Here is a 27,870-nt window from a genome sequence, read left to right on the forward strand (position 1 = left end):
TTACTCGCCAAATGATCACTGTGACCTGCACTGTAAAGTGATTGAAAAGATGAAATCAAGACCATGTTATGTTCAGGATTGTATTGACTTTTTTTTTTTTTTTTAGGATAAATGCCCCAGAGAACCAGTCAGTAAAAATGGAAAAAGTGCTAACTACATTTATATGCCAGATTTTTCTGTTTTCTAGTATTCTTCCATTAAAGATATCATAGCTTTGAGAATATTTTATTTTTATTATGTGTATATATATATGTATGTACACACACACACATATATGTGTGTGTATATGTATATATATGTGTGTGTGTGTGTATGTGTATATATATATATATATATATATATATATATATATAGAGAGAGAGAGAGAGAGAGAGAGAGAGAAAGAAAGAGAGAGAGAAGATTTCTCTGTGTAGCCCTGGCTGTCCTGGAACTTACTCTGTAGACCGGGGTGACCTTGAAATCACAGAGATCCACCTACCCCTGCCTCTTAAGTGCCAGAATTAAAGGTATGCACCACCACTGCCAGGCATATTTTTTCATTTTTAACAAATTAAAATAATTAATTTTATTTATGTCCTAAAGAACCTAAATAATGGTAAAGAACAGGCATTTATCTGCTCAAAAGAGTTAATTTTTATTAGGAAAAGAATGAAGAGGCTAAAATTTAAAAACAAATAAAAGACAAAATTTTTCCCCTTAGAGCTTTGCCTAATGAATTTTAAATTTTGTTCATGAAAATTTGGAAAAGCATATGTAAAGTTTGTATTCTGCGATGACTTGTGACAGCAGTTTACACCTTTCCTTTAAGGTAGCGGTTCTCAACCTATGGTCGCAACCTCTTTGGATGTCATATATCAGATACCCTGTATATAAATATTAACATTATGATTCATAACAGTAGACAAATTATAGTTATGAAACAGCAAAAGTAATTTTGTGGCTGGGAAGTCAGCAAGATGTGAGGAACTGTGGTAAAGGTAGACAACACCAGGAAGTGAGAAGCACTGCTTTAAAGTCAGAGACTTTCCACTGAAGGAAGAGACACACTGTGGCCAGAGAGCAAATCATTCCAAACAGCTCACACAGGTAGCATTCTTATTACCTCACTGTTTCTGAAAGTCAGGGATTGAGAAGCCGTTTAACTGAATGGTCAGGGCTGAGCTTCTGACTCTGAATGGCAGCTCCGACTCCTACCCAGGATGCTGTCATCTGGGGGTTTGACCTGGGCCAAAATGAGTCACTTCTGTAGTTCCTTGCAGAAGAGCATAGTTCCCCGTCGTCACATAAAGCTTTCGTAAGGCTGCTGGAGAGGGGTGTGTGCTCTTCCTCCTGCCTCCACCTCCAGCTGCTGCTGCTAACCTGCTCCTGTAAGTGCAGTGCTGCAGTGTGCTTTCTGCCTCTATGATTCTTTTACATTTTTCATTGGTCACCTACAAATATTGAATTCTACTTTATTAGACAAATTTATGATCAATAAAAGCCTAAAGCAAAACCATTACTAATTTGTTAATAAGTAACAGATTTTTAAAATTTAAAATCATGTCATTTGAGAAGAAAGCAAATCAGAGAAACTAATCAAAGCAAAATACAGTCTTAATTAAACTCATATTTTGCACCAGATACCTGTGACAAGTATATAGCAGTCTGTGATCCCCAAACAACTCAAAGAAACACTGATATCCCTACTTTACACATGAATACATTGAAAATGAGAGACATTAAATAACTGGCTGAATTTCTTCAGCTTGGGTAAGTGGTGGGCTTGGGGTTTTCACCCAGGTGTCATTGCATTACACTGTAATTACTGAAGCATTTCCAACAGGGCAGGGTCCACTCCCAAGTCCTCTTTGTTTTACATCTTCACATTTACTGCTTAAGTTAGTGCAGCCCAGCCCAGGGAGAGTGTCATAAAATGTCCCATAGACAGTGTCTCACAGACAAGACACTATGGGAGTATATACATGTGAATACTTGATTTTTGCATATGCAAATATGGAAATATGCAAAAAATAGCACTTTATATTTTCACTTGAAATAAAAGAACAAGGAATTTGTCTAAATGTTGCCGGTATAGGAAAAAAGAGAATTTGTCTTGTTTTGACTTTCAAGAAAAATATTAGTTCTTTTTAGGAATTTCATAGGGTTTTTTTCATACTTGAAGTATAGGTAGTATAGCTCAAACACCCAACATAGATAGTATTTGAAAATAACAGGGAAATTCTTTGTGCCAGGAGTTTGTTTCTAACACATAAGAAACTTAATGGTGTGCCTTTGTGACAGTAACTGGTCAGAATCACCACATTCTTTCTGGTCACTTAGGAAGACTAAGAGACAATACTCTTTATAAACTTTATTTGTATGCCAACTTGAAGAAAAGTTATTATTCTAACCTTACCTACATATAAAGACACTGCAGGAGGAAAACCATTCAGAAGAAAGTTTGGTTCTTATGTTTATTTTCCTTAACAAGACCAGTCCTGACCTCTTTTCAGGTTAATACATTTCTTAATGGAGGAATTCTAAGGAAGTTGGTGTGCTCCTGTCTTGCTTTAGGAGAAATCTAATCACGTAATTGTGGGGTACCTTGGAGGCAAGTCTGGGATTCACACACACACACACACACACACACACACACACACTTTTCCTCTCTAGTAATTATTATAAAGTATACTATCCAGAAGTAGATACTTAGAGTTCATCTAATGTCTTTTGCATGAATCAGTATTCTGTTACCTAAGCCTCCTAAGATAGACATTACTGGTAAATCTGCCTGTGTGTGTGTTTCATTGTTTGTTTATAGCATTAACTAAAATAATTCCATCAGGTCAGATTCTTTTCAAGTTGTTCTTTTAGTATATATGTGTTTGTGTGTGTGCAGGCGCCCTTGTGTGTGTGTGTTCATGTGCACGTGTACACAGAAGCCAAAGACAGCTACAGACAGTGCTCACTCCCCACTTAGTTTTGGCGGGTAGATTGTGGGGGGGGGGGGGGGGGTGCGGGGGGGAGTGACCTAGAACCAGCCAAGTAGGCTAATGTGGCTCGCCAGCTACTCCCAAAGATCCTCCTGCCTCCACATCCTTGCAGTAGGATTACAAGCATGTGCCACCTCACCATTTTTTGTTGTTGTTTTAATATTTTATTAATTCTTTGAGAATTTCACACATACCCACAAAATATCTTTATCATAATTATCCCACACACCTTAGCCTAACTCCTTTTACTCTACTACCCTTCTTGATTTTATACCCTCTCCATATATATTATATATATATACATATATATATATATACATACATGTATGCATATATACATATATATACACACATACATGCCCATATGTAATATAATCTGTGATATATATATATATATATATATATATATATATATATATATATATATTTATATATACATACACATCAAGTCCAATTTGTGCTGACCATATACACATGAGTGTGAGGCCCATCCACTGGAGTGCAGTCAATCTACCAAGGGCCACACTCCAAAGAAAGGAGCCTCTCCCCTCCTCTAGAAGCCATCAGCTGTCAGCTGCTCCTCAGCTAGTGATGGTGGCTTGGAGGCTGAGGTGCCCACAGCTGCTGTGTGTCCAGAAGACACTGCTGTACCCCAGTCCTCTCTGACCTCTGGCTCTTAATAATCTCCCACTCTCCTCTTCCTTGATGTTCCCTGGGTCTTAGGGAAAGGGGTGTGATAAAGATGTCCTGCTTATGGCTGAGCACTGGACAGATATTTATTCTCTGCACCTTGACCAGTTGTGAGTTTCTGCATTAACAGCCATCTACTGCACATAGAAATTTCTCTGATAAGGACTGAAAACTCTATTAATCTGTAGGTAGAGAGATACATATTTATAGCACGGTTTAATATTATATTCATTTAGCAAATAATAGTAGTAGATTCGTCCCTGGGACCTATGACTTCCCTGGTCATGGAATCATGATCAGATTTATAGTACTTGACATGCGTTTCCTTCCATGGAGCAGACCTCACATACAAAGTCACCCTCCTAACAGTTCATGCTACTGTAGCACCCGTGGCATGCACTAAGCTTCTACATAAGTTATGGATTGAACTCAGGGCTTCATGCTTGCACGGCAGACACTTTACAAACCAAGCTTTCTCTCTAACCTCTTGATTTATATGTATATTTTATGAAACTCAGTTTTATAGTCTTACTCAACAATAAAAGAAAATAAAAGGATGCAAGATTCAGATAAGCTCAACTCCTTCAGCATTTTTTATGTAAACATTATTGCTATATTACTTTAGACTTGTGTTTGATTAGGGAGCTGTTTACACTGTCAACTCTGGAGACAAACTAAGTTTTCAAGTAGGACTTTAAGTTGCAACATTAATTACTTCTTTAAAATGTATAACATGCAATGAAGTTGAAATCTTATTTTTTTAAAAAAAAATAAGTTATCCTAGTGGAGGATAGACAGATTTTATACAATTATTACACAGGAGAAATCAATCCTCCGTTTAAGTAACAGACTGACAATACTGCTTTCTAAGTAATAACCCAGTTAATGAATTTTGTAATCCTTTACTTAAGTCAATTCTTTATTTTCTACCTAAGAAAATGAAAAGTTAGTATTGTGGTAAGTGAGATAAACTAGACACAGAACATCTAGAAAATGAAAGGCACACCATCCTAGTCATAATCTCTCCTGGTATGGTAGCATCAGAAGGATAGGTGAGCAGTATAGCTGTAAGACAGGCACCCTGAACAGATGGAAGGAGAGCAAGTGCTGAGATCCCCCTAACTAGGCTGTTTAGGAGGGGACTCCACAAAGAAGGTTATATAAGACAAGTATCAGATAAAGGGAGAGATTCCTTAGAAAGAGGAGCGGTGGGAGCCAGCACTTCCATCTGACAAAGTAGAATGAGCAAGCAGACAGAAATGTACATTGTGATGAGCGGATGCTTAGGTAGGATGTGGGCGAGCAGATAAAACCAGGAGAATTACAAGGCAGTCCGTTGTGTACTTCCTGAAGTCCCAAAGAGCCAACTTTTGTTCATTACTTCTATTTAAATCTTTTCTTTAAAGTACAACATGATTCATTGGTGTGCAATGCTTGTTTTCTATCGGTGTTCAAGACTCACCTCATCCATCACTTAGTAGAAAACTCACTTAGCTTGCACTTCAGTTTCCTCATTGGTAAACAAGGAAACTGCTTTACACATCTGCTGTGAAAAGACAAGTAAGCAATGGAGGTGTGGGACAAAGTGCCAGCGTACAAACTGATAAATTAAGACACAGGATGTTTTTGTGTCAATCCTTTGAAGATTATAGTTATAATTTCTTGGATTTGAAGGCCTTAAAAACTGCCTCCCTGATAGCATTCTGGCTTGATTGCACTGTTTCTAGATTGTCACAGTCCCTTCTTTGTTATGCTCATGTGTAAGGAGGAAGACACAGTTTATGCTGTGGGTTTGTACGTTGTTACTGGAGACTTGACTTGTTCTCCCCTCTAGAAGCCAGGGAGTGCTGTAAGCTTACTGCCTGCTTATAAGCTAGTGTCTCACTGTTTTTGATTATCTTGCTGCATGAGGGCAGACACTTGGCCTACTCCAGGACCACCATAATCCACTAACAACCTTGTTTGCTTTATTCCCATTCAACCAAAGACTCCAGTGCCAGGGCTCACTCAACACTTCTGGTCCCAGCATGCATGTTGCCTTATATTTAGTTTCAGAAGTACATCCCAGGTCTGATAAAGTTAGGAAGAGATCCTCTGCCCAAGTGAAAATTCTACCTTTAGATTTTTATTCCCTTTAGTTATTAGCTGTACAATCTTGAGCAAGTCACTGCATATTTTAGGAATCTTTCATGTGTTCATGTCAATCAACTACAAAGAATTACTTTATTGACATTTGATTGTTATAAGAATGTAACTAATGACTCATCTTAAAGTGCTTTTAATATTTTGTTGATTGGTTTACTGGTTTTCATATTAGAAACCAATGTATCATTGGTTATAACTATAATGTTATATATTACATATAAATTTTATACATTATACATAATTAATATATTATATAACAATATAACTATGCAATGATCATATTATTTATTATCTATTAGAGTCTTGCTATGTTACCCTGGACAGCTTGCCTGGAATTTACTACATAGCCCAGGCTATCCTCAAGTTCATCATTTTAAGTACTAGGATTATAGATATAGATATAGATATAGATATAGATATATCACCTTGCCTGGCCCTTTTAATATTTGAAAGTTGAGAACATTTACTGACAATTTTCTAAATGAACTATAGCAGTTTGTATCATAGTAATTGCTATATTTGCTTCTGTTTTATGACATAAGTAGTTATCTGAATAACCTTCCAAAAACATATGAAATAAAAATTGACAGATAAATATATGTGACAAAAAATTAAATCCTTAGATTTAAAAGAATTATCATCTTTTGATGTTTTGTCAACTGTATGAAAAGCCTGGGGGTATGGTTATTTCCATTAAAAATAGCTTTCTTCCATCCAGAGACTCCCCCACTTGGGGATCCATCCCATATGCAGCCTCCAAACCCAGACACTATTACTGATGCTAAGAAGCAATTGCTGACAGGAGCCTGATATAGCTGTCTCCTAGAGGCTCTGCCAGAGCCTGACAAATACAGATGAAGATGCTCACAGCCAACCATCGAACTGAGCACAGAGACCCCAATGGAAAAGCTAGGAAAAGGACTAAAGGAGCTGAAGGGGTTTGCAACCCCATAGGAAGACCAACAAAACCGAGCAACCAGATCCCCAGAGCTCCCAGGGACTAACCACCAACCAAGGAGTACACATAGAGGGACCTATGGCTCCAGCTGCATATGTAGCAGAGGATGGCCTGGTCAAGCATCAATGGGAGGAGAGGCCCTTGGTCTTGTGGAGGCTTGATGCTCCAGTGTAGGGGAATGCCAGGGCAGTGAGGTGGGTGGGGGAGCACCCTCATAGAAGCAGGGGGATGGCGGATAGGATAAGAGGTTTGGTGGTGGGGAGGACCAGGAAAGGGGATAACATTTGAAATGTAAATAAAAAAATATCCAATTAAAAATAGCTTTCTTTGTTACCTATAGAAGCCATTTAGACTTAAAAGGGACAATCATCCTTGATGTCAGAGAGACTTTTACACCTTCCATGACATCATTGATAACTCAAAGCTTTAGGGTAGTACTTGCTATATTGTGGGTTATATAGAAATGAGAATATTTTTACCAACAAAAAGAACCTGTGTCTGTTCTTACCCCTGAGATTTATTACCTGTGTGACTTTAAATAACCTTGTGAAGATATATTGTCTCATTTAGCAGAAATTTCTGATCACTGAAGCCATTAAATCAGTGCGCTGAGTAGGTTTTCCTGATTCATGTGTGTTCCCTTGGGAGATTAGATAAACTTTAACCCATTTCTAGCAAGTATGCACAACTTTACCGTGTGCACATAACACTTTAACCTCCTTTCTGGTTCTTACTTGCCTCCTCGGGTTTAGTTTTCACATTAGCTTGACTTTCCTTACCTATGTTTAGATTATTTTATTTTTGTTGGAAACTATCTTCAAATCTTAGAAGACACTAAGTAACAGACTATTTCCCCCTCAGAGCTGATATATGAGTGGTGTACATCATAGGTAGGACAATTTTTTAACTGAATCAAAGAATATTCTACCTGCTTTAAACTGAGCATTTTTAATGGTTTTATTTTAAAGGGAAGATATGGTTTTATAAGAAGAGAGTGAAAGGTTACTATGTGTCCAAGTTTTTTCTATAATTACATAAAAAAAAATGAGGATATCCAGAGACTGTTTTCTTTTCAGCCTTTACTATGGTAAATATAACGCTGCCTGTCTACTGTAGACGCTATATCTTAATTTCTTTGAGATTAAGAACACTTAATGTTTTTTCTCCCTTAAGAGCTTCTTGCTACCTATTATTTTGTTTCATATTTTATTGCAAGTAGCATAGTTTAAACCCTCAGAAGAGGTTTGGGAGAAAGAGTGTTTTGAGACGTCATGCTCAGGTGGTGGTTTTGTGTGTTGCAGGCCTTTCGGGAAGACCTAGAATGCCTCATTCAAGAACAGATGAAGAAAGGCCACAACCCAACCGGTTTACTAGCATTGCAACAGATTGCGGATTACATTGTGACCAACTCCTTCTCAGGCTTTTCTTCACCTCCCCTGAGTATGTCAATTGTGATTCCTTATTTTCTCTACTGAAGAACATTGCACCTCCTTAGCTACTTGTTCTTGTTCATCTGTATAACATATATCTAGGTCTGGTGGCGTACCAACTGCTCAGCAGAGAGAGCAAAGGGTCACAAAACCAAGGCCAGCCTGGGAAAATTAATAAAGGCCATCAAAAGTAAACAAGAGGTCTACAGATATTGTTCAGTGGCTGGTACTATGTACAAGGCCATAGGTTCAACCCCATGAACCTGTTTTAATCAATTACCTTTTAAAAGCTAATAGCATCTGATACTTATCATATCAGCCAGCCACTTAGTAGACTTTGTGAGCCTTATTAAAATATTATAAGACATGATCATTATCCCAGATGAATGTATTTCACGTAACCCTGGAAGACCAGGGTAGTAATGTGTGCTTTCTTTTGGCTCATAGTTTCTGAGTGGTTTCAGTCCATCATGGCAAGAAAGGCAAAACAGCTCTGACTGAGATGAGAGCCCAAGACAGAGCAGCTCCTCACAGCACAGGAAGTAGGCAGAGAGTGGACCTGTCCCTGGTGGCCTACTTCTCAGTAGTTAACCCACTTCCAAAGGTCGTACAGCCTTCACAATACGGCACAAACTGAAGACCCCGCATTCTACATATAATCCTTTAGTGAACATTTCAGAATCAAGCCATAGCAATAACTATAGAAGAAAACGTTTGAAAGCCATTCACAAGAAATTGCCCGTTTCCCTCTTCCTATGTCCTCATGCTGACAGTTGGAGTGGAGTGTTGCGTGAAGGAGACTGAAGGAAAGCTTGATGAGAGGAGAGGACCAGGTAGACAGGTTTGGAGGGTGTCCTAGTGAGAGCATCATGGAAAGGACTGGGTGCTTTACTTGTTGCATAGCTCATTGCTAAGAGCAGCAGTTTGTGTCTCTGAACTCCCTGTAAGTGCTAAGACCCATGGGCTGTAAGCTCTAGTGTTTCAGCAGTGACTGTATTCAGAATCTTTGCAGTGATGGGCAGGTACAAAGGCCACACAGGGCTGGCAGACACTGCCTCATGGAAGACTCAGAAGATAAGGGGTTTTACTTTCTTTTATTTGTCCCTTCTGTCTCTTTCTTTTGTTGATAGAGATTTCTAAGTCAGATTTTATTGAATTCAAATCTTTCCTAAACACTTGAGACCCAATAGTAGGAGAGTGCAAGGCAGGGTATTTGTAGACCTCCAAGTGCACCATTGCCTTGGGCCTGAGGGTCCTGGGTAGCAGTATAGGGAAAGGGAATGGGTCAGACTGAAAAGACTCGTCACTGTTAGAGCCACAAAGCTGACAGCATAGCCAGGGAACCCGAGTGAAGAGAGGATTCGTGGCTGATGATTTGACTGAGTGCCAGGAGAAAAAAGGAAACTAAGTCAGATCATTGAAGGAATCTCAGGGACAGGTATGAAGACACCTGCGTTAGCTGTGTGGTTGTGGGTATATGAGGGAGAAGAACACCACTGAGAACCCTAGAGAGCTTAGTGGCAGGCCTGATGTGCTGGGGGCAGGTGCATGAGCCATCTCACTTCCAGAGAAGCAGTCTACCAGCAGAAAGAAAAATTCAAAACTTAAGCTATTTTTAAGTACTCTGTAACAGTGGGCATTTGAACTAAGCACTGTTTTAGAGACAAGGACTACACAGGTGAGATTCTCTTTCCCTTGGAGATAGGAAATACACTAAAGCAGATGATCAGACAATAGGACATCACCATGCAAATAATTACAGTACAATGATATGCTGGAACTGTCTGGGCAGTACATCCTCGAGGTCATCAAAGATGACTTCTCTGAGGAGAGCCCATATCAACTCATGCTTGAAAAGCAGGGTACATATGCCTTAAGATGGAGAGAAAATATTCAAGGCCAGGAATCTGGTAAAGGTACCAAGTCGGAAAATAGTGGGGATAAGATTGGGCTCTTCAAGGAGCAGAAATAAAGATAATGGCCTGCTTGCTCTCTGAGGGGGCAGATAGAACAGAATTAGATGAGAGCACAGACAGGGCACGTGATATTTAAATGTGATAGTGATATCATCATGGCCTGGTTTGGAAGTTGGCATCCTACCTTTGTGGAAGTGATTTCTAAACCCACACTAGATTTTCTGTGCAAGAATGGACTTGAAGATTTCATAGAATTAATAAGAAAACTAGGAAGAACCAGGATTTAGGATCTAGTTTGGTTTGGGAAATGAAACTTGTGACATGTTTGCTTTGAGTTACCAAGATGTTGCAGCCATTGAAAATGCAGTTGAGCCGGGCGGTGGTGGCACACGCCTTTAATCCCAGCACTTAGAAGGCAGAGGCAGGCAGATTTCTGAGTTCGAGGCCAGCCTGGTCTACAGAGTGAGTTCCAGGATAGCCCAGGGCTACACAGAGAAACCCTGTCTCAAAAAAAAAAAAAAAGAAAAGAAAAGAAAAGAAAAGAAAAGAAAGAAAGAAAATGCAGTTGAGTGCTTAGGAGAGTGCCTTGATGGGCAGATATAGAGAAGTGACACCCAGGCCACTGCGCCACGTGGGAGAAAGAACTAATGCAGACTCTTCCCTCTGAGCATCCTAGATTCCACATCAGGAACATGTTTTTGGTTATAGGTGACAAAGCATGGTAGCAGGAAAGCCATATCCCACATCCCAGTAGTTACTAGAAGTCAGAAAGTGCAAATGGACTCATTTGGAAGATTTCTGTGGCAATGTGAAAAAGAGAAGTTATGTAAGAAGTAGAAAGAGAGTGAAGAATAAAATAATGATGTCTATATAAATTTATTTAAAATTAAAGTATTTTAGCTGAGTGTGATGGCTCATGCCTTTAATCTCAGTACTTGGGAGGCAGAGGCAGGCGAATCTTTGAGTTCAAGGCCACCCTGGTCTACAGAGTGAGTTCCAGGATGGCCAGGGCTACACAGAGAAGCCCTGTCTCAGAAAAATTGTTTGTAAGTATTTTGTTTGGCCTATACATGATTGAAACTGTTTCTTTGGAGTACTTTGCAATATTTCAAATTTGATGATCTCAAACTTTCAACCTACCATTCATTTTATTTTGGAGACAGGATCTCATGTAGTGCAAGCTGGCCTTGAACTCGTTATGTAGTCAAAGATGACCTTGAACTTGTGATCTTGCTTTCTCTACCTCCTAAGTGTACAGGCTATAGGAATGTACCACCATACACACCCAGTTGGGTTTCTCTTTAAAAGGTCTTACAATTTAAGCAGGGCCACAGGCAGGATCAAGAAGTGGAAGAGATTTACTGCAGTATCTGCAAGTGAGTTAAGGCATAGACCCAAGTTTGGAAAGTAAGGAACCATGTGAAAAAAAAAAAGGTGAAACGTGGTAAGTTACCACTGGTGACCAGGAGATGTTAAAAAGTAAAGACTGGAGCACACTTTAAATCCCAGCATTCAGGAGGCAGAGTTAGGCAGGTCTCTATGAGTTCTAGGCTTGCCTGGTCTACATAGCATGTTCAGGCCAACCTGGGATGCATAGTAAGACCCTGTCTCAAAAGAGATAGATAGATAGATAGATAGATAGATAGATAGATAGATAGATAGATATTTTTAAAAATAAAATTTAAAAAATAATGAGTAAAGATTGCTAAGAATTGAGCTTATAGAAGTTGTAATGTCAACATTACAGGAATAAAGAGAAGAAAGCAAGAAAAGTGAGAGTAGAATCACTGTGAACTTCAGTTTTGTATGTTACTCTCATGGGCCTTTATAAGTAGCAGGATGGAGGACAAGGATGAGGACAGGGAAGAAGATGCTCTCACAGAATAGTACTAGGCAGAGTGTAAGATGTGTTCATGAAGAGAAGCAAAGAAGGGAGGAGGAGCATAACAGAAGCCTGAGCTCAGGGAAGGAGCCAGGTTGGAGGAAGAAGGGAGAAGAGGACCTATGGAGTGGGTGAACAGGGAGGAAGAGCACTGCAAGGCCAGCAGTGAGGGAGAGCAGAAGCCGCAGGCTTACTCAGTAACCATTGTACTTGGTAGCTAGAACAGAGAAGATAATTATTTACATGCATTTTTTTTTTCCATTTCGGATGGTTTATTTTGGCTATGTCAAAATAGATATTAGGAAGTTACCTTTCAATTGATTTTTTTATTATTATTATTATAAGAAACATCTGTGTTTCTTAGTGGCATTTTTACCTTTGGAGTCATTCAACCATCTTTTCCAAGTGATGTAACTTACAATCACTCTCTATCAGGTCCAAGGTGAAACACCTCTCACTAAGCCATTAGTGAAGACAGCAGCCCTTATTTTTACTCTCTCTGCATTTCTCTGAAAGGAGGTTGAACTAATAAACTATAGTGTGTGCTGATAAATTTCAGGTGGTTGTTCACAAAGCTGGAATTTGCCAGGACATAGGCTACTTTCCAGCCTCTAATTGCTAGGTTAAAGGATGAAGTGAGTCAAATCTCTTACAAAAATTTTTTCCCATTTAGGTCTTGGCATGGTCACACCTATTAATGACCTTCCTGGTGCAGATACATCCTCATATGTGAAGGGAGAAAAGCTTACTCGCTGCAAACTCGCCAGCCTGTACAGACTTGCAGATTTGTTTGGGTGGGCACACCTGGCAAATACGTACATCTCAGTGAGTCCTTTACCTTTGGTTCCTTTTTCTGAAATTCTAACTAGATTCGAACACTGATCTCTCATGTTTACTGGAAAGTCCAGTTTTCAGATTTAATGATAAATTAACCCTCCTCTCCAAGGAAAAGACAGATTCCCCAGCTTCCCTCTTCACTCTCTCTTGTCTAGGATGTTCCTTCAAAGACAGGCTGTAGAACTTCCCAGAAAGTAGTCAGGAGTGATCACCCCTTCCCATGATTCATAGCTGAGCAGCCTCAGTGGCATTGAAAAGCACTGGGGGCAGGGAGAGCCGAGGACACAGGGTTCCTCTCTGGTGCTGGTTATCATTAGGAGCACTTTTCCTCATTTGCATAAGGGCAAGCATTGAAAGGTAGGAAGTGCAAATGAGAGAGCATCAGGTTCTGTCTGAGGCAAGTCCTAACTGGCAAGTAGAAGAGAGGCTACAGAAGATGAGGGGTATGAGGGAGGGGGAGAGGCTGAGGAAGGAAGACAAGAAAAGAAAAAGAACAAAAGCAGTTTTGTGTGAAAAGTACCACAATGCTTCCTTCCTAAGCTAGAAAACCCATGCATAGTAAATACACTTCCTCTGGTCACTGTCGTCTGTGTTCACTTTGCCACTCTTGGAATGGTGACGCCATTTGGAATAAAAACCAAAAAGGCACTGAGTGGAAATGGTATGCACAGTGCTGCAGGTTTCCAAGGTAGCCCTTCCTCAGTTTCTCCACTTCGTTGATACCTTAATTCCCTCACAGATGGTTTTTTCCTCCAGACCCCTGTCCATTGGAAACATAATCCTAGCCGCATCTATGCTGTAAATACTAGTGCCTTCTTCTAAGCCCTTGGTTTTTCTTTCTTCCAGGTACGCATAAGTAAGGAGCAAGACCACATTATAATAATTCCCAGAGGCCTCTCTTTTTCTGAAGCTACAGCCTCCACTTTGGTATTGTTCTCATCCCTGTGTTACTTTTTCTGGGTACTCTTGGATTTAAGAACAGTTTTAGAGTTGAAGAAAAATAGGGTGACTGATGACATTAATAGACTTGGAAATATCTGACTTTTTTTCTTTCTTTTTTTTGAGACAGGGGTCTCATTGGGTAGTTCTAGCTGGTCTCAAACTCACAGAATCCTACCTGCCTCTGCCTGCCACGTGTGTGTGCTACCACACCTGGCCCTGCTTATATTTTAAAGAAAAACTTGACTATTGTCCAATTTACATACTTACCAAAAATTTTTTCCAAACAAGGTCAAAATACAGTCCACAGTTGCATGTAAACAGTCTGGTTGGTGTAAGGATGACCAAGCCCTGTGTCTTCTCTTCTCCATGATTCCATGCCCAGTGGCTGCCATGGGCATGGAATACAACTGGAATCACAGGAGTCCTGGGTGTCACAGTGTTAGCAAGTGGCACATCTCCAACCAGTTGCAGCAAATGCTAGCCTTGGTCCAAACCTCTGATGAAGAGCTTGAGTTAGTCAGTCCCCTGCAATCTGGGTTTCTTATTCTTTAAGTGCTAACTTTTTTTTATAGTACTTGTTTTAGAAATAAAGTATGGGAACAGAGCTGCACCTTTTCTTTTACAAAGTGTTTCTGGCTGCCTTTTTTCTGTGTGATAAGTTCAGTTGTTGCAACAGAGAACTATAACATCCAAAACAATATCTGGGCAGATTTGCCAGTCCCTGGGTTAGCTTGTGGGGTGTAGATGAAGTTTGGTACGTATGTACCAATGAAATACATCTTTCTGATTTTTCCAGGTGAAAGTCAACATAATAGGAGAAGTGGTGGACCAGGGGAGTACTAATTTGAAAATTGACCAAACAGGATTCAGTCCCCATGCTGCCATCTATTCAACACGTCCCGATGTGAAGTGTGTGATACACATCCACACCCTTGCTACTGCAGCTGTAAGTCAGCCATGTGCCAAAACCAGAATGGTTACACAAAGTCCTGTTCATGCTTCCCAACACAGTGTTTCATGGTTCACATTCCGCCACACCCTGCTAACCCCTCTGCATACACAGAAAGCAAAAGGTTCTTGGAATCAAACTCTAGGGAACACCTGCAAATATAAGTGTATTTTTAAAAACTAAGCACTTTAATAATTGGGTCACTAAGGATTTGAGATTACATCTTTCATAATATTTCATGTGCATTTGAATTGTGTTGTATCCCTTTAACTCACCCCTCACTACACTTCTTTCCAGAAGAAGTAAATGGGGTGGGAGGTGGGCCGAAGTGGTGAGTACTCTGTATCACCAGTGCTTCCTGGGCTGCCTGAAGAGCCAGGTTCCAATGACTGTGTGCAAAAACTAAATGTGGAATCTTGGACCCAATCAAATAGGTGTCCTCCATGAAGTGTGGGATCCTTCCAATTTCCCAAGAGTCTCTCATCCTGGGAGATGTGGCCTATTATGACTACCAGGGGTCACTTGATGAAGAGGAGGAAAGAATTGAACTTCAGAAAGTGCTGGGTCCAAGCTGTAAGGTATGTAGTGTGGTCTGTATTGTAGGGCTTTCTTTGTTGCTGCTGCTTTTGGTAAAGCATTGTGAGCTGTGTGGTCACTTAAAGGCTCACTTGGGCCTCTGTTCTAGGTGCTCGTTCTCAGGAACCATGGTGTGGTGGCTCTTGGAGAAACCCTTGAGGAGGCTTTCCACTACATTTTTAATGTACAGATGGCCTGTGAGATTCAGGTAGGAGCCGGCATGCCCTCTTTTCTATTGCTCTACGTTTGCCAGTAGTTGGGTGTTGTTTATTTTAAAAGTCCTGTTGACCAATAGCTTACTTACTGTTTTATCTTTTAGTAGAAATTCTACTCTATTTCATTGACAAAGCTTGTGAGCTCAGTTATCCCTGAAGAAAAGAAAGAAGTTAAATCCACATACCCACAGTCTAAGAGTTGATGATTTTGCCTACAGTCTCATTTTGTTTTCTCTCTAGTTATGGCCCTGACTGAGAGAAACAGGGACCCTACAAATCAAGAGCTGGTGTGCTGTGGAAAGAGCTAAGACCAAGGCTGGAAGCTTATGAGCTCATGCAGTTAGCATTCCCACTCTGTTAAAACACATTGGACACTGTTTCCTCAGATGCTGAGTACATCCAAAGGCGCTAATATCCATCTTAAAATCAAGATTTTACCGTTGATCATATGAAGTAAATAACAATAATTTTAATAAAATAAATAATTTTATTAAATAAAATCATTTTATTTCAAGGCCAGAAACAAAGGAAGAGAATACCTGTTTCTAACTTGAGGAGACAGTCTCTCTGTATAGCCACTGCTGGCCTCAGACTTGACATCCTCCTGCTGTGGCCATAGTTAGAGCCTCAGGAATGTGCTTCCAGGCTGTCTGTCTACTGACTCGTCTTGACCAACTTCTCTTTTGCAGCTAAGGTCCTTTTCTAGTGGGACTGTGAGCAGCTTAACAAAGACAAAGAGCATCTCCTCCTTAGATGTCCTTAAATGTAAACTTAGCTCCGTATTCCTTCTGAAGAACACCTTTCAACAAAAAGATTAACTAGAGAGCCACTTATCAGCGCCTGGCGAGTCTTGTGAGCTGTTGCCAGATTGAAACTGCTGGAAAGTAAGGTCTTTGTTACTGTCCTTAACACCTGCATATTTGTCGTTTCCCACTGCTTACAGGTGCAGGCAGTAGCAGGGGCAGGGGGAGTAGACAATCTGCTCATACTGGATCTTCAGAAATACAAAGCTTTCACCCACGGTGTCGCCATGTCTGGAGGAGGCGGTGTAAATATGGGCTCCCATCAGAAGTGGAAGATTGGGGAGATTGAGTTTGAAGGGCTGATGAGGACCCTGGACAACTTGGTAGGTGAAATGTGAACCTAGACTTGGGCTTCATGTCTGTGGATTCATGAACAGTAAGTCTCATCTCCCTTTGGTTTTAAATTTCTAACTTCCAGGACCGAGTTTGAACCTACAAAGGCACTGCCATGTAATTCTGTCACAGTTTTAGGAATCAGGCAATGAGATACTGAATTGTCTTCCTGCCCCCCATGAACACTCTATGATTAATTATGGTCACTGCATTATACAGTATAATCCTTTCTCACAATTTCTTTATGTGTATGGGTATTTTGCTTGCTTGCATGTATGCTTTGCATGCATGTGTGTGATGTGTGTGCTTGGTGCCTGTGGAAGCCAGAAGAGAACACTGGATTCCTTGGTATTGGAGTTTCGAGCTGTCATGTGGGTGCTAAGAACTGAACCCATGTCCTCTTGAAGAGCAGCCAGTGCTCTTAACCACTGAGCCATCTCTCCAGCCCCTGCAGTGTGTTCTTGAATTGAATCCTCCTGCATACTTGAAGGATGTATGCTTGGACCAATTTCTTCCTTTCTCTATCCTCTGTTACCACCACTTTAATCATTCAGCTTTTTTAGACTACACATGTAGGTATGCCCATGTGGTGTTTGATGTTTGAAACCTGGCTTACTTCAGTTACCATAGTGTCCTCCAAGTTCATCCAGATTGCCACTAATGCCAGTTCTTTTAGAAGCTGTATAGTATCCCATTGTGGATATGCCACATTTTCCTTTCTTTTTCTTCTACATTTTCGTGGGTTTTATTGAGATATAATGCATAAAGCTTAAAAGTTTTTAAGTCTGCACAACAGAAAAATATATCTTTTTCCAAAGCTAGCCACGTTTTCTTTATCCATTTCTCTATTGATAGATACATAGGTTGATTCCCTATCTTAGTTATTGTGGCTAATTCTGCAATATAAATGGAGGTATGAGTATCTCTCAGCCTACTGATTTTACTTCCTTCAGATCAATATCCAGTAAGTAGTAAGATTACTAGATTATGTAGTAGTTATATTTATTTAATCTATTTTAATGGGATGAGGAACCTCCATACTGCTTTTGATTATGGGTGTATTAATTTATAATCCCACCAAGCAGTACACAGGCACATTTGTCTCTTTTCCCTTTTCCCTCATCTCTGGTCTGCCTGATTATAATAGACACCCTGGCAGATGTGGCTTTGTTTGCATTTTTCATAGATCTGAGCATTTGAGTGTGGTCTTTTGCAGAACACTCAGTTCGTTTGCTTGTGTTTCTTTAATAGGCAGTTTTTGCTTGTAGTTTTTATTTAGCTTCTTATATATAGGATATTGACCACTTAGACACGTGCATGGAAGATGTCATCTTAGATTGTTTACCGTCTTCAGTGGAGGGTTAGGAGACAGGTCCTCTTTAGGAAGAAAGACTCCCAGCTCCGTTTTCCCAAACCCAATCTCATGCGTGGGAGTCAGCTTCACCAGGGCACTGGGGAGAACGTGGAGCGCCAGCTGCAGCCACTTTCAGTTATCCTCTTAATTGGCTCAGTTTCACCTCCAGTGTTATATGGGGGCGATGTGCAGTTTGTTTCCCCCTTTGTTTTTCAACAGGGGGCTCTCTTTGAATCATTTGCTTAATGATATAGCACCAAATGATTTGTTGGTACAGGCTTGGGTGCTTCAGTGTGGCCTTTACCTTCCACAGGGCTACAGAACAGGCTACGCATACAGGCATCCTCTAGTTCGAGAGAAGCCTAGGCACAAGAGTGACGTGGAGATCCCAGCAACCGTGACTGCATTCTCCTTTGAAGATGATAGTGCACCACTCTCTCCCCTCAAGTACATGGCCCAGAGACAGCAGCGTGAAAAAACAAGATGGCTGAATTCACCAAACACTTACATGAAAGTGAATGTGCCAGAGGAGTCTCGGAACGGGGAAACTAGTCCCAGGACCAAAATCACGGTATGCCTCCATTCTGCATAGCATTGCCTTCTCAGAATGTTTTACCTAAGTACTCGTAAGTTGAACATTCTACATCTGAGTTATTAGGAAAGTAGGAGGTACTGGAAACATAACACTGCTGTCGTTTATCAGGTGCTAACTCTAAGCCCCGTTCATGGATAATCTCACTTTCTTCTAATACAAAGTGCATCCTTTTTTTCTTCCCTTTTTAAATGAGAAAACCAAAAGAGGCTGACTGGTTTTTAGGGTAAAATCATAGTTTGAGTGACAGAACTGTCTTGAACCTTCTTGGTACCCACTGCATTACACTTCTGTATAGCTGATGTAGCTCAGTACATTGAAATGTGAATGTTTCCAATGCCAAATTGTACCTTAGTTGGCGTAAGTTAGTATAGGATAGATAGTTATTTTTAGGGATGACTCTGTAGATAGAAATTTGGTTACTTCATCTGTTTTAAATTTTTTGGTTCATATTTGGTTTGGTTTCAGAGTACATACCACCAAACTTACTTAGGGTTGGGAGAAATGAGAAGGTCTCACTCACTATGTAACCCTGGCTGTCCTGGAGCTTACAGAGACCTGCCCATCTTTGCCTTCTGAATGCCCAGCTCCACCAAACAGTCCTTAGCTACTTAAAATTAGTTCAAACTATCATATAAATAAATACATTCAATATGGAAATGTTTAGACATTTATTTTATCTGTCTATAAGGTTTCTTCAGGAAAAGGTACATAATTAAATTCATAAGTTTCCTAGAATTTATTTAATAATCAGAGATTGCCAGTCAGACACCATTGGTCTTCCATTAGCCTTCTCTAAGGGTGAGAGTGGAGTGACAGGTCCTCAAACCCTGTAGTTCCATTAGACCACATGCTTCAAGCCCTGTCCTAATGTCAACCACAACTAAAGGCGTGTGCATTCCTTAAAGACATTTCTTGAATCTTTCAGTGACTTGGCTGTTGTTACCCTGTGAGATTCAGTGCAGGAGACAGAACTCCAAATGCCAGTCAGTGCCTATGTACGTCTGAGGTAGTTTCCACATCCTGCTTTCAGCTGTCCAGAGGAGAGAGCTTCAATTAGAAGTGTAATTAATTACTCATGTGCACTAGGATGGTATTCGCTTCATCTTAAGTGTTTTTGTGAGACTTCTCTAACTACCATGAGATATGAGTTAACAACCAAGAAACTGCTTAGTAAATTATGATTGACAGGAATATGCCCCCATGAGACTCTACACAGCTACTCAATGTCTAGTAGTTCTTTAATGCAAACGCTTCACTCTAGAAATGATTCTGTTCTTTATTCTTTAGTGGATGAAAGCAGAGGACTCCTCTAAAGTTAGCAGTGGAACACCTATCAAAATTGAGGATCCCAATCAGTTTGTTCCTTTAAACACAAATCCGACTGAGGTGCTAGAAAAGAGAAACAAGGTAAGACACAGCTCTGTGTCATAGGAGATACTTCTTGTAGGGACTTTTTGAGCTACTTGATTGGGATCTATTAGATACTACCCTTCCAACCCTTATCCCACCCCAATCCCTTCCAAGCCCCCAACTCTAGGTAGGAGAGAAAGAAGGTTACAGGGGAGATGGGGCATAGATCTCTTTAGACTACTTCCTGCTGACTAGGGACATCGAGGACCTCGGGGCCAGTCCAGTCTCCATCATCAGGATATCTCCAGCCAGCAATCCAGCAATAGCAAACACAGCAGCAGGTACCAGCAGCAGGGGAGGGTGGAGGACCTAGAGCAGCCACTCCAGGCCCTCTCGGGGCTCTCGAATTCATACCCTCCCCAGAGTTCCCAGAACTCTAAACCATCTGCAACTGGCAAAAATCACACCCCTCCTAGAGCACGAGACAGTCACACCCGGTGGGTGGCTGTGAACAGTCAGAAGTAGCCCCGTAGCCCTCACCTGGTGTTAAAACAAAATCATATTCACATAATATAACTGGGTTTTTCTTAAGAAACCAAAATTCTCACTATAGTTTTTGCCCTGTTCAGTGGTTAAATCACCAGGGGTGGCATCTGGGCATAAGCTTACAAATTTGAATGCCTAAGCATTAAATGCATTAATCTTAGCTTGATTGGATACCTCCAGCTCTGCGCTAGTCGTTAGTGAACAGGCTCTATGAGAAGAAAATTCTCAACACCTTTGTGCTTTAAAGTCCTTGTGTTGATGAGAAGTACAGTTCTCTCACAGGTAAGACCGTAGGACACTGCACTCCAAGGGATGGAGATTAGTGCCAGCTAGCGTTCACGTGGTGGAAAGGGCTTCATGGAGATGAAAATTAAAGACTCATGCTCGAGAATTTAAGACAATAAGCTTTCAGGAAAAGAGAAGGCAGAGGCTGTCTTCGTGGTCACCCAAGAACTTGTTCTTTCCATTCAGATTCGGGAACAGAATCGCTATGACCTGAAGACAGCAGGGCCACAGTCTCAGCTGCTGGCGGGGATCATTGTGGACAAGCCACCTTCTGTAAGTCTGAAGCACTGTCTCAGGGCTCCACCCTTCACAAAAAAATGCTTTGCTTTTTAATTTTCTTCTTTTCTTACTGAAGTTGCTGAAAGTAACTTTTTAAAAAAATGAAAACAACCCATAAAACTGAAATGCTACATTTCATCCCCATTTTCAGAGGCAAAGGTGAACTGTCCTTGTCGGACAAGGAAGGAGGACTGCAGGTTCGAAGACAACCCAGACAGCAGAGCATGACACCCATCTAAAAAATGTGTCTGCTTTCTCTCGGCTTATTAGTTTTAAACCTTGATTCATTTATCAGCTGTCAAATATTATTTGTTTCTCACTTAAAGAGGAAAGGCACTGCCGATTCCCAATTTCAGAGTCTGTAAAATATGGAGTAAAGTTTATCTTAAACATAAGAGCAGTGACCCTTTTATGGATGAACATTTAGTTCAGCCTGTTCACAGAGTGCTTCCAGTCCTCCACACTGCCTCGTGGGAGCTGTGTTGTATTTGATTTTTGTTTGCTTGTTAATAAATCAGCTTTCGGGGTTTATGTTATTATGTGTTTACTATTGAGCCAGGTGGGTCTCCCATGGTTACATTTCTTTCCTTTCTTACACAAACTCCCAGGCTTGAGTTGGCAGTTACTTTTCTTTTGCCTTAGCATAGTGTTCAGGGGTTGTTGGTCCTCAAACTACTAGCTCATAAAATAGCAGAGGAACACTTACTCATTCTGCATGGACAGTAATGCCTTAGTCATACCACCAGATAAAGATACCATGGGGAAAACTATAGGCCAGTTTTCTTGATGAAAATAGATGCATAAATCATCAACACAGTGTTTGCAGATTAAACTAAGATCACACTGTGATCTAGTTGGTTTCATGGTAGGAATGTAAAGCTGGCTGGACATCTGCAAATCAGTAGACATATGTCACATAAACAGACATACAGCACATAAACATGAAACAGTGAAAGTCACATGTTCATCTCAATAGATGCAAAAAACAGCCTTTGACAAAATTCAGCATACCTTTACGATAAAAGTCCTGAAGAAGCCAAACATGGTGGTACATACCTTTAATTCCAGTACTAGAGAGGCAGAAGTAGGTGGATCTCTGAGTTTGAGGCCAGCCTGGTCTACAGAATGAGTTCCAGGACAGCCAGTCAACACGGAAAATCCTATCTCTAAAACCAAAAAACAAACAAAAAATCCTGAAAAAAAATTAGGAATAGACATTTTGTACGTCAACATAATAAGGACAGTGTACAGTAGAGCTGAAGCTAACATTGTACTGAGTGCACAAAGACTAAAGGCGGAGATAAGACATTCTTGATCAGTGAGCAAGAGAAGAAGAAAAGAACGTAGGAGAAAAAGAAATTAAATTATCCTTATTAAGAAAATAGCTTTGTTACTGAAAGCAGTCTTTAGATTCAGTAGTCACACACACAGACACACACAGACACACAGACACACAGACACACAGACACACACACGGGAGGGGGAGAGAAAAGGAGAAGGGAAGAGTTGGAAGTGTTATATAATACCTAACTCCAAATTACACTACAGAGCCAGGTAAAGCCGTTTCCTGTGATAGTCTGACTTTGTTGTTCTTTGTGGCTGAGTAACGCTCGTTTGTGTACATGTACATTTTCTTTCATCACTCATCTTTCTCCATGGAACTCGGTTATATATTGACTTTGACTGCTTCAGATAGATAGACCAGGAGTTGTATACTTGGGTCGTATGGTAGCTCTGTTTATAATCTGATAAGAGTATTTTAAAAGTTAAAAAGCATGTTGCTTTGTCATGTCTACAGTGGCTATGAGGTAGGTAATCACAAACATTTATATGAGTATATAATCTGTGTGTGTGTGGAGGAGATGGTGTAAATAGGCCACAGGTAGGTGAAGGTATGTAAAGCACTTGGTAACGAATGTAACCTGTGGGTTTTCCTCTGTAAGACCATGCAGTTTGAAGATGACGATCAGGGCCCACCAGCCCCTCCTAACCCGTTCAGTCATCTCATGGAAGGAGAACTTGAAGAGTACACGAAGACAATCGAGAGGAAGCAGCAAGGCCTGGACGGTCAGTTCCTGCTTAGGTCAGGTCTGGGGTCAGCGCACTGACAACATAGAGCACCCAAGCTAGAGGACAGAGGCAGGGCTTCCGCACTCCCTTCTAGCCCCTCTGTTCTAGGCCTTTCCAAGTACAGAACGACTCTGCAGCTCAGACAGAGGAACCTGTTCATCTCAGAACATGATCAGAACTTGGGCTGTATTATCATACAGTTTATAACACCAAGGCCATAGGAATAAAGAATTTCCAGACACAGTAAATACAGGTCTTGCTTTGAACATTGCAGGGTATGTGGATTTTTAGTCATGGATTCTCTAGTACATGATTTTAATGCTTTGTGAAATCTCTGTTCCTGGTGTCTCAAGTTGCCAATATAGTCATTTCAAAATCAACATTTAATGTAAACTGCTAGGAATTTGAAGTGACTTTCTTGGACACATGGCTGCTCTAATGCAGTGGAGTTTTTCTAACTTTGCAAGTCTTTGTAAGTTTCTAAGTGGGATAGTTGCGGACTGCTGATCGAGCGCCAGCGGTAGAGGTGTATGCCTGTGACCCCAGCACCCAGGACTGAGCCAGGAGGATTTTTTGAAGAGTAGCCTAAGCTAAGTGGGAGATTGTGTCAATAATAATGATAATAATAATGATAAAATTGTTAGTAAGAAGCACTAGTGCTTGAGTCCTAGCTCTGCTTTGCTCCAGAATTAAGGATTGACCTTAGCAGGGGGTTGGGGCTGGGGCGTTAAGCCACCGGAAACACGGAGAATTGTGTATAATGATGTCTGGGCAAGAAGGATTCAAGGAGGATTAGAAGTCTCTGACCCAGTAGGAGTCTCTGTGCTGGTCATCTGCATTTAGCTACAGCTAGCATTTCTACCCAAGGAAAGCGGTCAATAATAAAAGAATTGTTATCTGTGTTAGATGACACCTGGACCATCCAAGAAACCATTTTTATTAGTATATGTGTGCCTTTAGCACAAAAGCAAGTTACCCTACTCACTAATGTACTTACAGAAAGTAGTTCTAAGTGGCATATATACCTTGTTTGTTCTAACATAAGATGGAAACATCTTTTATGTTTTATAAAATGTCCTTATTTAATCTCTTATTTTTGAAAGCCTAACGATGCCAGGTAACAAATGCCACACTCTGGATGTCACCTTTTACATATAGTTTTGTAACTAGTTCCTTTTACATCCCTGCATAAGCTCACTAATACTGCTCTAACCAGAATCACTAACCAGAAACTGCTAGGGACTCAGTGGAGCCTCTGCCTCATTCATGTAGCAAGCCTGCTAGGCTTCGTCAGCCTTTTTATCTGACTGTATTTTGGTTTCCTGTACGAGCAAAAGCTAATGCATACATAGTCTTCATCTGGGCTGCCAATATCCATGCTTCTTTAACTCCGTATGCAAATGCTGTTCGTGGCCAGAAGTTTAACACGTCAGCCTCCTCAGAATCCCTAGTGACTGACTGACATGTGGGATGATGGTTAGCATGCTCAATTCGCAACTGATGAGCTTGCCGTCTCTGCAGCAGGCATTGGATGCGCACAGGAACTTCTCTGAAACCGTAAACTTCCTTGTTTTGTCTGCATGGCTTTTAACTGAACATCTTATTCAACAGACGCTGAGCAGGAGTCACTCTCAGATGACGCTGCATCTGTTTCACAAATTCAGTCTCAAACTCAGTCACCGCAAAGTGTCCCTGAGAGATTAGAAGGTATTCAATGTAACTCCCCACAGTCATCACCTCGTAAGTCCTGTCATTTGTCCCGTGGAAGGGATTGGACACTTGCTCACAGTCCCTCTGTCCAAGTGCCCCACACGTATAAGATAGACAGGTGCTACTTTTACTCACTGTGGTTTTCAGTGACTCACTTTGGCCTGGTTTGGGCCAACCCATAGTTTGTATGAATTTGTGGAATTAAAAATGACTTACCATGTCATGCACCTTCTAATCAATAGCATGAAGTTCTGTACAGTTTTAAATGTCAAATGATCCTCAAACTGAAGAAAAGTGTACCTGTCGTCATCTTTGCTTATAATGATTTGATTTACAATGGGAAGGCAGGTCATCAGACTACAGTTCTGACTGTTTAACACTTGTCTTCTCTTCCTGTTGTGTCTCTTAAGAAGGTTAGCTTCATGCTAATAGATACGTGTTACTAAAATAATAATCCATCCTCATTAAAACTAAAGCAATGAATGGCTCAGGACATTGCTAAAACTTCTCAGTTTTGCAAACAAAACAGAAATGTTGACTAAGTAAATAATGTAATCCACCCAAACTCTCTCCTTTTGTAGAAACCCAGGAGTTCTTTTCCAAGAGCTTCACCTCCATGGACGTGCCTGTCATGATTGTGAACGGCAAGGACGAGATGCACGACGTTGAAGACGAGCTTGCTCAGCGAGTCAGGAGACTAACAACAAGCACGCCCATAGAGAACTTCGAGATCACAATTAAGTCCCCAGAAAGAACTGAAGAGGTCCTGTCACCTGATGGCTCACCTTCAAAGTCACCATCCAAGAAAAAGAAGAAATTCCGTACACCTTCTTTTCTCAAAAAGAACAAAAAAAAGGAGAAAGTTGAGGCCTAAGTAGTCTTTTTGTAATTTGTATATTACATTGTGGCATTGCACAGTTAAATACCATATTTTAGTTAATTGTTAATATACGGTGGTAGGTCAGATCGGAAGTATATAGCAAGCTAGACTTTAAAAAACTGGAAAGAGGTTTTACTAAAAGAAAAATATTATTGAAAACTTTCAAATCCATCTCTTTTTATATGTCCAAAAATGACTGAACTGTTGAGCAGTCACTGGTTTGACCCAGCTCTGCCCTCATGGAGCGCACTGTCATCACTGCTCACCAACAGGCGCTGCCTGCCTGTCGCTCCAGGCTTTCTACATCATATCTGGGGGAAGGAATTGCCAGTGAACAAGAGAGCTTACTTCTCAACACGCTTCACTTGAAATCAGACTATAATTTTATCATAGTTATTGACTGTATCTTTTGGGTCCCCATTGTTTCCATGGGCATTAATGGAATGCTTTAAAAGCTTCTACAAGACTCTACAACATTAGTATACATTGGCACATAATTTTTTAAAAATATCTTAAGAAAAGATTTGTTTGGAATTTTACTCATAGTATGAAATTCCCTTACCTGAAGTAACTATTTGCCAAAAAAAGTCATTTTAATAAACTATAATTTTTGAAGAACTTCCTTTTTTATTAGTTTAGAAAGCCCCTTATTTTTCATAGAGGGGATATTTTGTACACATAATATGAGTTATTTAGTTTAACTCTTGCAAAAAACAATTTTTGTATGTTAAAACATTTGTATACCTTCAGTATAAGGTGTCATGTGCATTTTAGCCAATCAGTTAAGAGTAAAGCATGCCTGAGGCTTCTTGGTCCTAAGTGTAATTCAAGAGTCCAGGGGCATGGCATCCAAAGGGCATATAACGGTCTGGAGTCATACTGGAGCGTATAATGTATTTTTCTCTTAGTATTGCTGACAGATGAAGAGCATCTCATGAGGTAACAAGAGGAAGAGGCTGAAGGGAAAGGGAGAGGCAGGGACGGGATGGGATGAGACGGAAGTGAGGAGCAGCCTGACAGTGATGTGGCCACAGGAGAACATGGAGAGCGACCTACTGAAAATAAGGCCCAAATTTCTAAAATCTTGTTTCCTGCCAAAATCAATGTCTTGGTCGACATTTGAGTTTTAAAAGAAGTTAAAGTATACATTCTTTTAGAAGATGGACGGCACTAGAATAAATCGGCAGGTCTAATCTCACCAGCGAGAAAACTACCACGTCTTGATTTTTGCAAACTTAATCTTGATTTTTACAAACTTAAATTTTCTTTAACTTCCTTTCTACTGTAAATACAAAATTTAATCCTAGATTTAATATAGTTTTCTCCATTTTCCCAAGTAATGTCACAGATTAATGTAAATGGATGATCCAAAATAGTCAGTGAGTGAAAACAAAGCACCCTGTCAGGTGAGCAGGCTTGCAGACGTGACGTTGACCGCAGTGCTCTCCGGGCTGGTTCTGTCTGACTGTGTGATGCTGCAGACGTCCTCTTAGATCTCACTAACTACTGGAACCTGTTAGTCTCCTAGTGGAACTTTGAGTTGCTGAACTGTGTATCTGAGGATTGTTTTATGTTCTACATCATCTTTGTTGTATCGCAACGTGTGTAGACACAGTAACCTGTGAACTATCCTTTTCCATAACTTTTAAAGAATATATATATATATCTAAATGAATGCAATGTGCATAAATATTTTTTAAACACAACAGTAAACTATTGCACCTTTTTGCTAATGCTTCTCTTTCCTTGCTTTGACATAATGAATGAGCCAGTGAACTCAGTGTCCTGTGGAAAATGTGTAAAAGTTATCTGATACTGCTCTTAGATGTTATGCTAATTAATGTTAAATCACAATAAACAGTATTTTAAATATACGCATTTGGTATAATGAAGTTCCCATTCAGGAGGGGTTTCTTAGTTTAGCCTTCGGGATCTGCCAAACTTTATGTGAAGCAGTGAAGTGATAAAACTGTCCTCTGAGTTAAGGGGTCTTGATAAGCTTGTTTTTAATTTAGTAAAAAGTTCATACATAGATCTGGGCTTGGTGGCACATGTCTTTAATCCCAGTACCCAGGAAGCAGAGGCAGATGGATATCTGTGAGTTCCAGAACAGCCAAAGCTACAATAGTAAACTGTGTCTTAAAATGTTTTTA

General features: G+C 40.4%; 1 protein-coding gene across 9 annotated transcripts in view; it reads left to right on the forward strand.

Annotated features, from left to right (window-relative positions):
- Positions 1-27,591, forward strand: part of Add3 (adducin 3) — a 107,364-nt gene extending 79,773 nt beyond the window's left edge. For 5 of the 9 annotated variants that reach the window (XM_076924209.1, XM_076924178.1, XM_034504149.2 and 2 more), the window contains 13 exons: positions 8,067-8,205; positions 12,667-12,818; positions 13,677-13,757; positions 14,569-14,718; positions 15,156-15,299; positions 15,407-15,505; positions 16,456-16,638; positions 18,316-18,573; positions 19,885-20,004; positions 20,965-21,051; positions 23,001-23,124; positions 24,739-24,867; positions 25,419-27,591. In XM_076924209.1, the coding sequence (XP_076780324.1) occupies positions 8,067-8,205; positions 12,667-12,818; positions 13,677-13,757; positions 14,569-14,718; positions 15,156-15,299; positions 15,407-15,505; positions 16,456-16,638; positions 18,316-18,573; positions 19,885-20,004; positions 20,965-21,051; positions 23,001-23,124; positions 24,739-24,867; positions 25,419-25,711 (1,959 nt within the window). In that variant the 3' untranslated portion in view covers positions 25,712-27,591. The remainder of the gene's footprint in view (positions 1-8,066; positions 8,206-12,666; positions 12,819-13,676; positions 13,758-14,568; positions 14,719-15,155; positions 15,300-15,406; positions 15,506-16,455; positions 16,639-18,315; positions 18,574-19,884; positions 20,005-20,964; positions 21,052-23,000; positions 23,125-24,738; positions 24,868-25,418) is intronic. The other 4 variants (XM_034504162.2, XM_034504161.2, XM_034504164.2 and 1 more) reach the window with 2 other exon arrangements.
- Positions 27,592-27,870: the final 279 nt, after the last annotated feature.

The sequence above is a fragment of the Arvicanthis niloticus genome, chromosome 1, assembly GCF_011762505.2.
Source record: "Arvicanthis niloticus isolate mArvNil1 chromosome 1, mArvNil1.pat.X, whole genome shotgun sequence".
NCBI lineage: Eukaryota > Metazoa > Chordata > Mammalia > Rodentia > Muridae > Arvicanthis > Arvicanthis niloticus.